Here is a 13,726-nt window from a genome sequence, read left to right on the forward strand (position 1 = left end):
TAACTCATCATTATCGTGCTGTCAAACCCCCAATGGTTTCAAATCTGTGGTGGTCCTCACACACTGATGATGTCTTATCGGCGAAAGTGCCTGCCCTGCCCCCCAGATCCCTCTTTGACAATGAGTGAAGAACTCTGAACTAAACGGCCAAGTCTAAGTGGCTCCCTGCTAAAATGCCAACCCATCTGGCCATCTCTATTTGACATCCCTGAACCAGTGGTGGACACTCCACAGTTTATCCACAGAGCAATCACTGTTCACTCAGAAAATTGGCACTCGTTGTACTAATCATGAAGGGAAGGTATCCGCAGTTGATAACCGACTAAGATTGCAAGTAATGACCTTCCAATTATGAGCTTCGGCGATCTTACAGAGCACCCCTCTGCGGGCTTTGTTTATTCAACAAAACTTAGGAGAATGCGTGATCAATGTATTTTAGTAAAAAAAATTAATAGGGCAACTCCTACCACTGGTTTCTACATCACCGAGTCTCATCAGTAATGTAAAACCAATGCTATTCGGTAGGCATATTTTACAAGCAAACAAAGCAAGGACCAAACTTTAGTTTTAGCAATATTAGGGGAAAATTCTGAATTACACCATAGTCACTTTATATTCACAGACCATGCGAGTGTATTGGAGCAGGTACTTCAAAGATCTAGATTTGAAGTTTTCGTGACTGCAGGGATCCATACTCCTTTGCTGTGGTTGTCCCACCTGATGACGGACTCTTGTGCTGCGCCTGAAACGTCGTGATTTAATTTATTTTATTTTATACCTACGTGACTTTACCGAAAGAACCAAAGAGTACTTAAAATATATCATATCACCGCACATTTAAATGTGCTGCCACTTTGGCAATAAGTGGGTGCCGCGGTGACGAGGTGCTAACTACCTCGCCTGGTATACACGAGTTCGTGGGTTCATGGGTTCATGGGTTCGTGGGTTCGATCCCGACGCTGACGCCTATATGTTTGGAGCTTGCCGTGGTCGTGTGTATTTTTCTCCGGGTCCTCCAGTTTTTCCTCCACATTTAGAATCAACGTGCGTTCAGAGTCTTTGGCTGCTATACATTTCAACGTGATGATAAGCCAATTCGTTGAGCTATCAACTGTGGCTGGGTTACTTCTGAAAAAGAGCTATACAGCTCAGTGGGGCCTGACCTAGTAAAATAAAAAGAGTAAATAGTAAAAATAGTAATAATAACTTGGCTCACAATCTGGGTTCAAATTCGGTACAGGGTCAACTTGCCCCATCGTCTCCCTGGGGTTGATGAAATGATGATTGCCAATGTGTGGGAAGTTGAGAGTGAGTGCCCGTTCAAGACACTGCCCGCCATCAAACAAATGGCAAATGACGGGGATGATTGCGGCCTTAAATTCAATTGAGAATGAAGACACTTTGACTTTTATAACACCACTGTTATGACCGATGTACCTCAGTAGAAACCTTATGATCACTAAGTGTACATGTAAGGTGACTGCTGGAATACACAGTGAACACTTTCCCTTGAAGAAATGCGGCAGTTTATTTAGAATATATTACTTCTGTTTCATGGGGACATTTCCAAACTTGGGAGCTAGCAAAAAGGACTAAATATTTCACTGGATGTTGAGGCTTCCCACCCAACACTTTACACTTGGTCGTCATGAAAATTGGAGGATGCTGACAGATGCAATTTCATTGAAGTAGATATCTCAGCAAAAACAATCTATTCTCTCCTTTAAAATGAAAGAATCTAAATATGTTCAGCAGTGCTGTTACCCAAGGCAACTACTTTGCATGAAATGAACTCAAAATTTTAAAAAGATGCTCAACATACTTGATATGCTACTCGTTGGGCTTTCATTTGTGGCCAGGTCGCTTCTGAAATATCAGCTAATAGCTCAGTGGGCTTTACCTGGTAATATAACAATAATTTTGCTTTATTTGTAATTTTTACGTGATTTGTATGCCTTTCCTATATTTTGCACTCCTAACATGCCCCTACTAGACATCTGTAAAAAAAGAGCTTCATAGCTCATCGGATTCCTCCAGGACAAATACATATTCTCATTATGATTCTGATTCTGACTAGGTTTTGAGAATGAGTCATGGGAAGGAATTTGACTTGCACTCAAAGAATCTGCTAAACAGTCATGAGCGACCGTATTCCAGGGAACTCGATGTCCATCGTGGTTCAGGAAATCACGAATAACCGAGAGCCAATCTTAGAACAAAGTCAAAGCCTCTCCCTGCTCAGGTGAGAATGAGTGGATGCTCATTTCTACTCGCGGCCCAGAGCCAGTGATGCCAATTCTACATTCCTATGGCAGGTTCAACGTCCACATTGGACAACCAATTACCGCAAAGCAGTACTCATTTGAACAATCCCATGAGAATGATGGGTTGAGTTAACACCTATGTGGGAATTTAAATCACAACCTTCCAAATGTTAGCCGAGTGGTCCACACAGTCGGATATCCCGTGAATATACTGCATTCGTGCAGTGTTTTGTATCTGCACATGCACATGTTTACTTTATATGTGCACTATACATGTGTATGCGTTGATGTGGTAACTTTAGAAAATATGAGAAATTAAATATAATCAATTCATAATTGCTTTTGGGTTTGGCCACATAACGATGTTTGGCTTGAAACTGCATCGAACATCTTCAGGACAAAATCCAGGCAGTCATAAATATATACAATAATTTCAGAATTAATTATTTTGGCTATGTTAGGTGGGTGGTGGGTCTTCCAAGAGCATCTTGGCGACATCATTACGTGAACTGACCAAAAGCTTAATTATGAATCATAATATAGTCTGTGAAACCTCACGTGTTAATAAGTACAAGTACTTTGATATGGAATAATCCACTGAGCCACAAAGCCACCTGCAATACCGTGAGATATTTTATTATTTTTATTATTATACGCTCCATTTAGCAGCTGGAACATCTGGATCGCAAGCTTATTTGATAAAATTCCCACAATACGACACTTGATTGATGGTTCACTCTGCTTCATCGCTCCTCCACCTACTCATTGACCTTTCCTTCCTTTAATTTCGAGTCACTTTACAATCAAGAGCCGGCTGCAGTTGGCTCTTCACATCCGACAATAAATCATTCATTATTCATCGCACTATACATCTATCATTAGCGGTTTGTATGTCACGGGGGAGAACGCGCATGTTGCGTTGTGCCACGCAGCGATGTTGCCCGCTTGGGTGTGCTAAGACCCATGCAAGGTTGGCTAGAGAGGTGCGTAATTGATGCAATCTTATTATTTATAGCAAAGCCATGGATGTGCCAATGTGTCATGTTTTATTGCTTAATGAGAGTGAATTGTGGATGAGCTGTAAATCTGATAAAAGCAGTTCCTACAAATATGAGAGTGCATTTGCCTCAATTTATTATGATATCATTATTTCGTTTTGCCAATATGTTGCTAGTCGTCTCAATGCTGAAACGATTATTTTGTAAAAGTCTCAACAACCATCTTTGGTACTCTTTTGTTATCCATACTGTGTGATGATGTGGCCGAGCGCTTGACTTCACAACTGCAAGTGCGCGAGTTGAACTTTTGTTTGGAGGTGGACTCGGGCCACCACAGTGCTTGGCCCACTCTGCAATAAACCTGGTCAGGGCTAACATCAGTCACGAGTGTTGTGTGAACTGGACTTGCCCTCCCTCCAAGCCCATTCATCACCTATGCTGCTCAGCACGGTGAAACATGGTCAGCAAACCAAATGAGTAGCAGAGTGAAGGGAGGCCTTCGTCCAGCAGTGGATTGACAATGGGCTCCAAATCATTACGTGTGTATTACATAATCGGAATAAGACATACATTCAGGCGATATCTGAAACAAATCAAAGTTGCAGCCGTGCCTCTTCATCCTAAAGAGGACACCGATAAGACACTGAAGATGACTAACGAGTTCCGCCATGGAGAGACTGCTCCCGCAGCGCTGTGCCATGTCGGCCGTGCCGTGTCGGCTGCACGTGTGTACGTACATTGAACTTGTCGCACCGCACGTAGCCAATTGTGCTAACCGGGGTTGCTGTGCCGTGTCGTCTGCGTCGTGTCCACGCCACGAGCCTCCCACTGTGCCCCGCTGTGCGGGGACACTTCCCCCCATCGTCGTCCACAATGCAAAGTGTCCCACGCTGTCCATCCAGATAGCGTGGACTCAGGCCTCAGGGATTGCCATTCATCGAGCAATGGAGAAGACTACGAAGTGGGGTGTTTTTTCGTGGTTGGGCTGTGTAGCCTCTTCGGGAACTGGAGATTATGCCGGTAGGTACAGCAAAACACACAGGGCAGAAAAAAGCTAAAAACAGCCAAGATCTCATGTTTCTCCTCTGTACTTTAAGAGGATCCACAACCGGAGGGGCCTACTGCCATTAATCTCGGCGATATCAATGAACTTCCTGGAACTACCATTATTTTCATTGCAAAGGTTTTTGATGGAAAAAAACAAAATACATCTGATTTAAAATTATATTGCTGCGCCGGGGGAAAAAATGAAGTCAATCTGGTCATGAATAATTAATGACTGAGCACCTGCCATTTACTCCTATGTAAAGCCAAGGGTGGTGGTGGTAGTGTGAGGTGACATCACATGTAAGACTTGTAATTTGCCTTTTAACTGCGCCGACGAGCTCATTAACGCTCACGATGTTGTGCCTTGCATCGCACTATCAGTGCACTCCTCACTGTCTCTGCGGGAATGTCCGAGGCTTAAAGGAGTGACAAGAAGTTCATATTAGCAAGTCAAATATCCTGCGTCGCAGTCATATTTCTTATCTTATCTGAAATAAGCGAATCCCTGGGTTAAGTTTGGGTCTGATGATTATGGCAGCACAGAGCGTGTTAATTCGCAAAACCTAAGAGAAATTGAGAGCATTTTCCAATTCAGCTTTGAAGCAAACTAAACACAACTGTGTGCAGCCTTGCAAAGCACTCTCATGAAGATAAACACATGAGGGACATTGCATGTGGAGTGTTCCATTTGTTAAAAAGGCTAATTTGGTAATTTGGGATTGGGAATTCCAGCTTCTATTGATGTGCTGAGCGCTGTACATCAATAGAGGCCCCTTGAGCCACCCGGCCACCCATGCCCATATTTCTGCCAAATTAAGTGTCAAAATCACAATTTACGGATCGTTCTCGCTCTGAGTAATGTCCATAGGCCAATGGAACCAGCGCGTTTATTTCAACGTACCTTATTTTCTTTCTTGCCAAAGCTGAGGCCAGGGGTTCCCTTCTCCACCAGGATGCAGGAGATGCCTTTGGCGCCCTTTCCGCCAGTGCGACACATCACCACGTAGATGTCTGCTTCCCCGCCTCCACTGATGAACGCCTACGAGTACACACCAAGAGACGCGGCGCCCCTGTTTGCCGTTGCATACGCTTTTCAGGCGGCTGCAGTTGGACGAAACGACTAATTATAACGTCTCCGGTGAGTTGTTGGGTCGTACCGATGTCTGAACAACTCACGGTACAGCCCCTCGAAAGAACATTGGAGGGCTGTACAGAACAACTGCAGACACCTGTGTAGGAGCAATTACACCGACACTGCGGATGAGGGAATGACAACCTATCATGCACAGATGCATTTGTCTCTGCAGTGCTAATGTTGACATACCGCAACAGGTATTTATTTAAGGCTGAGTAGAAGTACAGGAGGACCGGTATAGGTTCAGATATCACATGCCATTTGCCGCGATCATAGCACTGCCCGTGAACCACTGCTCGTTAAGTGCACGTGATTAAGATCCCCCATATAGCTTTGCCAGGTTGCTGGGGCAAGCTCTGCTAGCGAGCGCCGATGAAGGCGGGCACAGTGAACGTGGACACGAGCGGGTGGTGGTTGTGGCCAGCACCACAACTTTAGTCACTTTAAGATGTTTCTTGTTCATGTTTTTCTTTTGCTGCGGTTGCACCCGAGTCAAGAGCCGCATGGCTCACAGGGTTATCTCCATATATATCAAAGGCAAAGTTGTGAATGTGTGTCTGTTCAAAATGTTTAGCGTACTTTCCGACATGCAACAAACTTGAAATTTGCCATGTGGGTACTTTCCAGACTATACACCATGCAAACATTTAAAAAATACACTTTTGTTTTTTTTTGGGGGGGGGAAGGGAGCTCAATAATGTATATTTTTTGCACGGCAAGTGAGCTGTGACGTCAAATCTGTCACGTGACCCGCGCATGTGGAAGCGTAACGCATTGTAGTGTAGTGGTTAGCGCGCTGGGCTACGAACCCGGCGACCCGAGTTCGATTCCCGCTCACGGCCACCACCGGAGACGATTATTTCAACCGCTCCTGGGCCTCCCCTAGGTCGATTCAGCCTCAAACGAGTAACTGCTGTGGTGTGTGAACATCGCCACTGGGGAGACAAAGGCGGCCGCGCGTGGTGGATCCAAGTCCTGGGCGAAGCCGGGTAGTAAAGCTAGTACCTAATAAATGAAACTGAAAAAACTGAAAACCACACCAAGCCATCTTTATGTACCGAGTGCTGAACTTTACACACTGCACCAGGTACTCATTAAATGCTCAGTCGACTAGGGGAAAGGCCAACATTGGTTCAAATAATCACCAATGATGTTAGCTTTGGCCGGGAATTGAACTTTGGCAATAGGTTTCGTAGCGTAGTACGTTAAGCACTTACCATTGTCTCTTGAATTCTCACCTGATTAAACAAAATAAACTGGGAAAACTAAAATGCTGATACACATATATGACTTAATCCTACCGTGTATAGTTGTTTTACTTCATGTTAAATCAATATACATAAAAAGGGTATTTTGATGTTATAGTTGTGTTGCGTATAAAATGCATTATACATAACTCTAAAAAAAACATCCAATGCAACTGGGTATTGGCCAAAATACCATTGCTGAAAAATTACCTCCACATTACTCAATTGGGATGAAACAGCAGCAGCATGCCCCCCCCCCCCCCCCCACTCTCACAATGTGCGATGCTTTCTTGGGTAAAGGTGCATAAAAAAAAACATTATGACATAAGGCGGTATTTTGGTGGAATATTTTTTCTTATAAATTTGAATAGGGTTCTACACTTTTTTTTTTGCAAACTCAGAATACCAAAATGTAGGATGCCATAACCAACATGTGTATTTTATTATACACTTTAAAACAATGGCCAGGACCAAAGTATTTTAATCATGGAATGAGATCTGTGGTACCAACACAGTCATGACCACAAGTTGATCGCGTGTGTGGCCAGAGTGGAAGGGTGAGGCAAATACCCTCTGGAGAGGTGTTTCCCAGAGCTCCCTCTAGTAGAGGCCCTTCTGCCTGCAGTCGCACGAGCAAGTCATTGCAGGGCTGCAGCTTTACCTTAAACGTTTAGAGCAGCCCAACCTGTTAATAGACCAAGAGCCAAAACAATACTCATGAGTTCTGCAAAGTGCCCAGTGTGTATATATATATGTGTGTATATATGTGTATATATATGTGTATATATATTGACAGTTTTCGGCAGAGCACGGGAGACATTCATTACTCTTTGCTACTACTGTGATAGTACGTTCTACGTTACGCCCCTTCCATGAAGCTGCGTGTGGTTGATTAAAGAGCTGCACGTGGTGGATTAAAGAGCCGCATGCGGCTCGGGAGACGGCAGTTGGCCACCGCTGCTTTAGAGTTGAAGGCAACTAAAGTTGATTGTCACCAATGGTTCAGGAACCTTCGACGAAGGCAGGGCACTACCCCACACTTATTGGAGTGGAGACGTTCTCTGAATCGACTACATCAATGAATTTAATATCTGTTATATAACTAATAAGGACTTGTAATTCGTTGGTTCATCAGTAAAACGAGCACCCTCTGGTGACGCTTGCACCACTTGTGTGTCTGCAAATAAATAAAATATAAAAAGTAGTGGCACTCAACAACCTGCATGTTCCAGTAATATACGGCTTAATAATCCACGGGCATGACCAGATGTTTAAATGTTTGCAGCGGTTTGTTTTGTGTGCCCTATGCTGTCTTGTGCTATTTGCAAAATGTGTGGGCACGTCAACTTCACTTTTAGGACGACATCTCAGATTTTATACGGTCACGTAGCTTGAAAGAGTCAACTTTCAGGAACTTAATGAGGAACAGCTAATGCACACAAGTGCCACGCTGCCAGAAAATGTCATGTTATTATTATAATAATAGTGAACTGACACCGCTTGCTAAATAATGGCATTTTAAGGTAACAAATGCAAACAGCGCTCTATTACTGTCAAGAGCCGTGGTTAAAATGTCGTGAGCACAACACTCCTCACCACCTTCATCATTTACCCAAGCTTACAAAAGAAAAGGTACAAGCAAACAGCAGTCCCCTCGTGTCTAATGTAAGTTAAACATTTGTATTGCTGTAATACAGTACTTTACTGTATCGGTATTGATTCATGTTGCTGTGTTCACTGGGTAAGCTCAGTAGGTATCAGTTCACCTCCTCGCGAGCGGTGAACTTACAATCACCGATTCCGAAATGAATGGAAAGTTAAAGGATCACGGAAATGGTATTAAAGAAAAAGTAGTTTTTTTTCAATAATTGACATTTTGTATTAAGTTAACGTCTCTCTTCATGCTGGCTAAAGTGATTGTGTTTTGTGTTCAATTGACTCCGTACGGTGCGAAAAATGTCAACATACAATCCATGCATATGAAACGAGGACAAAATAGCCATGTTGTGCAAGCGTCACGGTGCAAATTTACCAAATTGGTAAAATGTCAGTTGGCAGGCCAGGGTGGTCAACCCTGTGTCGTACTGCGAGAGCTGCCACTGTAATGCCACTTGACGGAGGAAAAATTATGAAAGTGATGTGATACGTGATGCCATTTCCTCTGACATTATACGTTTGGATAAATCGAAAATAAAATAATTCGTGGAATTATTGGACAGTTTATAACGAGTCCCGTTTTGTTTTATTTTGATTTGTACAACATCGTGTGGGGCCTCTCTTTCTTGCAGAACATCAACGATTGACCTCTCTCACAGGAACACACACATGGCAGCAAACCATACATTGCCCAGTGATGAAAACACATGCATCAGACTGCGTATACACGATACCTGTCCATGAGGTGAAGAATGATCACATCTCACTTTGTGCCATTGTGTAGCTTGCAAATACACACCCAGAAGGTTAATTAAGTGGCAGAGTGATTTAGAAACAATGGAAACTCGACTCGTAAGCACCAAACAGAAAATGTCACGGCTATAATTTACACGTATCATCGTGAACTCTTCATTACAGCATCCTTGTCAATTCACAAACCTTATAAAGATTCCTATAAAAAAAGATCACACGTTTAACGTTACAATTCTGTCCTCGGTACGTGATTCATATCCATTGTCCTCAAATAAAATAATCTCTGCACATTGGGTTATTCTAAGAAAAAAAATGTTGCTTCAGAATATGGATGACAATATATGACAATAATGGTCAAGAAACAGTTTTTTTCTATTTTACATCACCTTCCCTTTACAATTGTGACCTCATTCTCCATTACCTAGTTTAGCAGCACAACCTGCACCTTGCCATGAATAGGACATCCATAACTGCATTATTGTGACTTAGGTGTCAACGTAAGTGGTAATGTAAAAAAGGAATATCCAAAATTATAACTGAGCGTTTTCAATTATATAATTAAAAAAAGAGGGATGACATTGTTATCCTCTCAGCCGACAAGGGCAATGCCACTGTCATCATGGATAAAATAGAATATAACAACAAAATTAAAGAATTACTCAACGATGGCAGCTATACAAAAATAAAAAGAGATCCCAGCAACAGCCTCGTCATACAAACCAACAAAATCATTTCTGATTCAACCGCACTAATTGATCAAACCAAACAGTTATCGTTGAAACCTTCTGCGGCCAGGCCACCAAGATTATATGGCTTACCAAAGATACATAAAGAAGATACACCCTTTCGTCCCATCGTCTCTACTATCAACTCCCCCACCTACAAACTGGCTCGTTTTTTTGTCTGAAATCCTGCGGCCTTACACTGGAAAAACCACCTCTGCGGTACTAAACTCTACTCACCTGGTATCGACAATCAAGGGTATTTCCCTGTCCCCAGACGACCTGCTTGTCAGTTTTGATGTAGTTTCCTTATTCACCAAAGTTAATGTACCTGACACCATCGCAATCATTGAAGACTTGGTTCATCAAGGACTGAACACTGAGGTACCCCCCTGGTGAGACACTGCTTAACCAATACATACTTCACTTGGAATGGAACTTTCTACAAACAAACTGAGGGCACCCCAATGGGCTCCCCCCTATCTCCGGATGTAGCCAACGTTTTCATGGAGAAATTTGAGACTGGCGCCATCCAGACTGCCACTCTGCGCCCAACCTTATGGAAGAGGTACGTGGATGATACTTTCGTCATCTGGCCACATGGCCGGCCTGCTCTACACCAATTTATCGACCACATCAATTCCATACACCCAGCCATCAGATTTACCATGGAAGTCGAAAAAGATGGCAAGCTACCTTTTTGGATGTCCTAATAAAAAAGAGACCTGATGGTTCAATGAGCCACTCTGTCTACAGGAAAGCTACCCATACGGATGCTTACCTGAAACCGGATTCCCACCACCATCCATCCCAGAAGAATTCCCTCATCAAGACTCTGCACCATAGAGCCCAATGCATCTACGACCAGGAAAATATTGCCAGTGAACTCAAGCACGTACACCAAGCTTTTAAGGCTAATGGTTACTCCGACTACACAATCCGCAAAGCCATCACTCCAACCATGAAGAAGGACCTTGAGGAGCCATTCAAAACCATCACCTTACCCTACATTGCGGGGATCACAAAAAATATCTCCAAAATCTTGAATAAACACAAGATCCAGGTCCGATTTAACACATTACATAAAGTCCGTGATCTGGTTCCATCTGTAAAAGATGCGATTCCGGACATACAGTACCCTGGCATCTACAAACTGAGTTGCCTCTGTGGTCGTAGTTACATTGGAGAAGCCAAATGACATGTATCCGTGAACACAAAGCAGACCTAAAACACGGTAGGACCAACACCTCGGCCGTGGCAGATCACTGGTATAATTCAGTGGGCTCACATGACATTGACTTCTCCAAGACAGAGGTTCTCTGCAAGCCATCTGGCTACCATGAGAGATTCGTTCATGAGGCTATCCACATATACAAACACAGAGACAATTTCAACCGAGTAGAAGGATTCTGGCTTAGCAATCATTGGAAGGATTTCATCAATCATATTGAGTCATAATTTATCGTGTTCACGCTTACGGTGACTTTCAGACCGCATTCCATTCTCTTCCTCTCCCCCCTCCTCTTTTTCGAACGTAGATGGACTCGTCCATCTGAACAACTGCCAAAATCGCTGTCCGTGGTGCTAACGTTAAGAAAAAAACCGCCACTTTCTTCTTTTCTTGCAGTGTTTTTCACACCTGATGATGATTGCTTGTGTTGCAGTCGAAACGTCGTGAGCATTGTATTGTTTGATATTTTTCTTATTTTATTGTTTCCCTTCTACGTGACTTTACCGAAAGAACCAAGAATATGAATCCCTGCAGTCACGAAAGCTTTAAATCAAAATATAACTGCAATGTCATGTAAATTAACATTTAAAAAAAAAGTCAAAGCATATCCTTGTTGCTGTGAGCATGAGCTGGTATTTATTCCATTGGTGACCCCAGAGTAGAAGCTCCACATTCAGAATGTGGGAACCAGCCCATGATGAGGGCAACCGCTGCTGACTGTCCCACATAGTTGGAAACAATACCGCCAACTTTGTATTGATTGCAATGTCTAAATGCAAGTGTATCTCAAGGAAATTATATTCGACATAAACTCTGGCTTGGAACTTGATTTCGTAACACCTGTGATTGGGAGTCGAGGGCACATACGTAAAGTCACAACATTATGGAGAAAGGCCAACAAGGTATTTCTGAACAGGGATTCAAGGTTTGTTAAATCAATGCAGCAAGTACTTAAATGGACTATAGAGAGAAGAGCACAGTTTAATTGCCGTCAATAGTTGTTTTCTTTAAGACGCCACATACTTTCCGATCACCCCCAATATCTGAAGTGTACATGTACTTGGCCCTCATTTTCAAAGATAAAAACTGATTATCATCATACAAGCCATGTACCCTTAGACCATGAAATGTGATTGTAGATTGCACGTTTCAGTAAATGTGTGTCCTGCTGCGCAGACAAAAGCACTGATCCCAAGAGAAAGCATTTGTGTCAGCATAAGAGCCAAATTAACCAGGACAGCAATAGCGTGCAAAGGATTACTTTCATACCCTTCGATCATTCCACAATGACAAAATGCAAATTATTCCACAAAAAATATCACTGAGAGATCATTTGTCAGAATACCATTACAGATTGCGTATATGTCCATTAACCATTTCACTGTCGAATAAAAGCCAATACGTTTTAATGACATCAATGGATATTTAAAATATTCCATGAAGCAGAGCTTGCAACCTTATTTTACGTAAGAAAATTAGAGATACTTTTTTTAACCCATGCAAGAATAGCTGTGGATAGCAGTGGCCACACCTTTATTTTCCAGCACTACACAAAGGCCCTTTTTATTAAATGTACGACCAGCACCAAGAAAACAAAAGTAATGTCATAGGTTGGGAGGAGTTAATTGGACGTTGCAGAGTGTGCGATAAAATATTGATATTTCAATTACGGTCAACATAGAGAAATGCCGTTTTAAAATTCCACGGCTGACCAAAGTGTCTAATTGAAATGCATGTGCTGCTAGTTCAGTATCCCCCCCCCCCCCCACATAGAAAAAAAAAAAGAAACATCCCTGCGGACCTTCACCTGTTGACATGCAAAAGCATGTCTAACAGAAGTGAGGAGTAGCCCTGAATCTATTTGGTTTCGCTTCAAAGCCTTAATTCATTTTCGTGGTCTTTTGTGCCGCTGGATGGGCCGTTCGAGAGCGCACGCGGACGTCGATGGGAGGATGTGTGCATGTCATTTCTACTGCACAAGCAGCTGCGCGTGCCCACGGGATTTCTTTGTGCATAAGCACGAGTGTGCGATTTGAAAAAAAAAACATTGTCCAGCCTACCTCATCAACATTCCCCCTGTAGAAACATATTGTATTGCACAAGGCTCGCCTATTTATATGCTTATTTTTAATGCAGTTTGCTGAAATTGCATTGCTTCGTGCGTTTTTTTTTACTTTAGACAGTTTCTGAGCGCAGGGCCCAAAGGCTCGAACCATAAAGCAGCGTGCAAGCAAACAGCACAATCACAGTATTTTTTTATTATTTACGTGATCTAACCCAAAAACCGGTCTACTGTGGATAATATTGGTCACGAAAGCCTACCACGTGCTAAACTAACTATCGAAGTGAACACGTTTCTTAAATTGAGGAACGTCATTAAGAGCATGGGAAAAGAGAAGGTGGCAGCACATTCCAAAGTTGAGCGGTGTGAGGGAAGGAGCAAAAAACGAAGTGTTTTTCTACCTGCAATGTGGCGAGTGAGTGGATCGGTGGGCGAGCGAGTGAAAGAGTGCGCCGCTGTGGAACCGAAGTGCGATGGTTGAACAGTGTGCAAGATGAGCCATAACGGTCTATCTGGTAGTCCGAGCCCTCGGCATGGGTCGAAAGATTGGTGAGAGACGTTCACAGTAACCATGGATGTAGCGATATAAGAAGGGTAATCTGTATGTATTT

At 42.9% G+C, this 13,726-nt stretch overlaps 1 protein-coding gene across 1 annotated transcript in view; it reads right to left on the minus strand.

Moving 5' to 3' along the window:
* The window catches only part of ACAD8 (acyl-CoA dehydrogenase family member 8), a 617,085-nt gene that overhangs the window by 183,654 nt on the left and 419,705 nt on the right, over positions 1-13,726 (minus strand). Inside the window, exon 6 of the mRNA XM_078608250.1 lies at positions 5,211-5,348. Coding sequence (XP_078464376.1) covers positions 5,211-5,348 — 138 coding nt within the window. The remainder of the gene's footprint in view (positions 1-5,210; positions 5,349-13,726) is intronic.

The sequence above is a fragment of the Lampetra planeri genome, chromosome 29, assembly GCF_965212315.1.
Source record: "Lampetra planeri chromosome 29, kcLamPlan1.2.h2, whole genome shotgun sequence".
Lineage (NCBI taxonomy): Eukaryota > Metazoa > Chordata > Hyperoartia > Petromyzontiformes > Petromyzontidae > Lampetra > Lampetra planeri.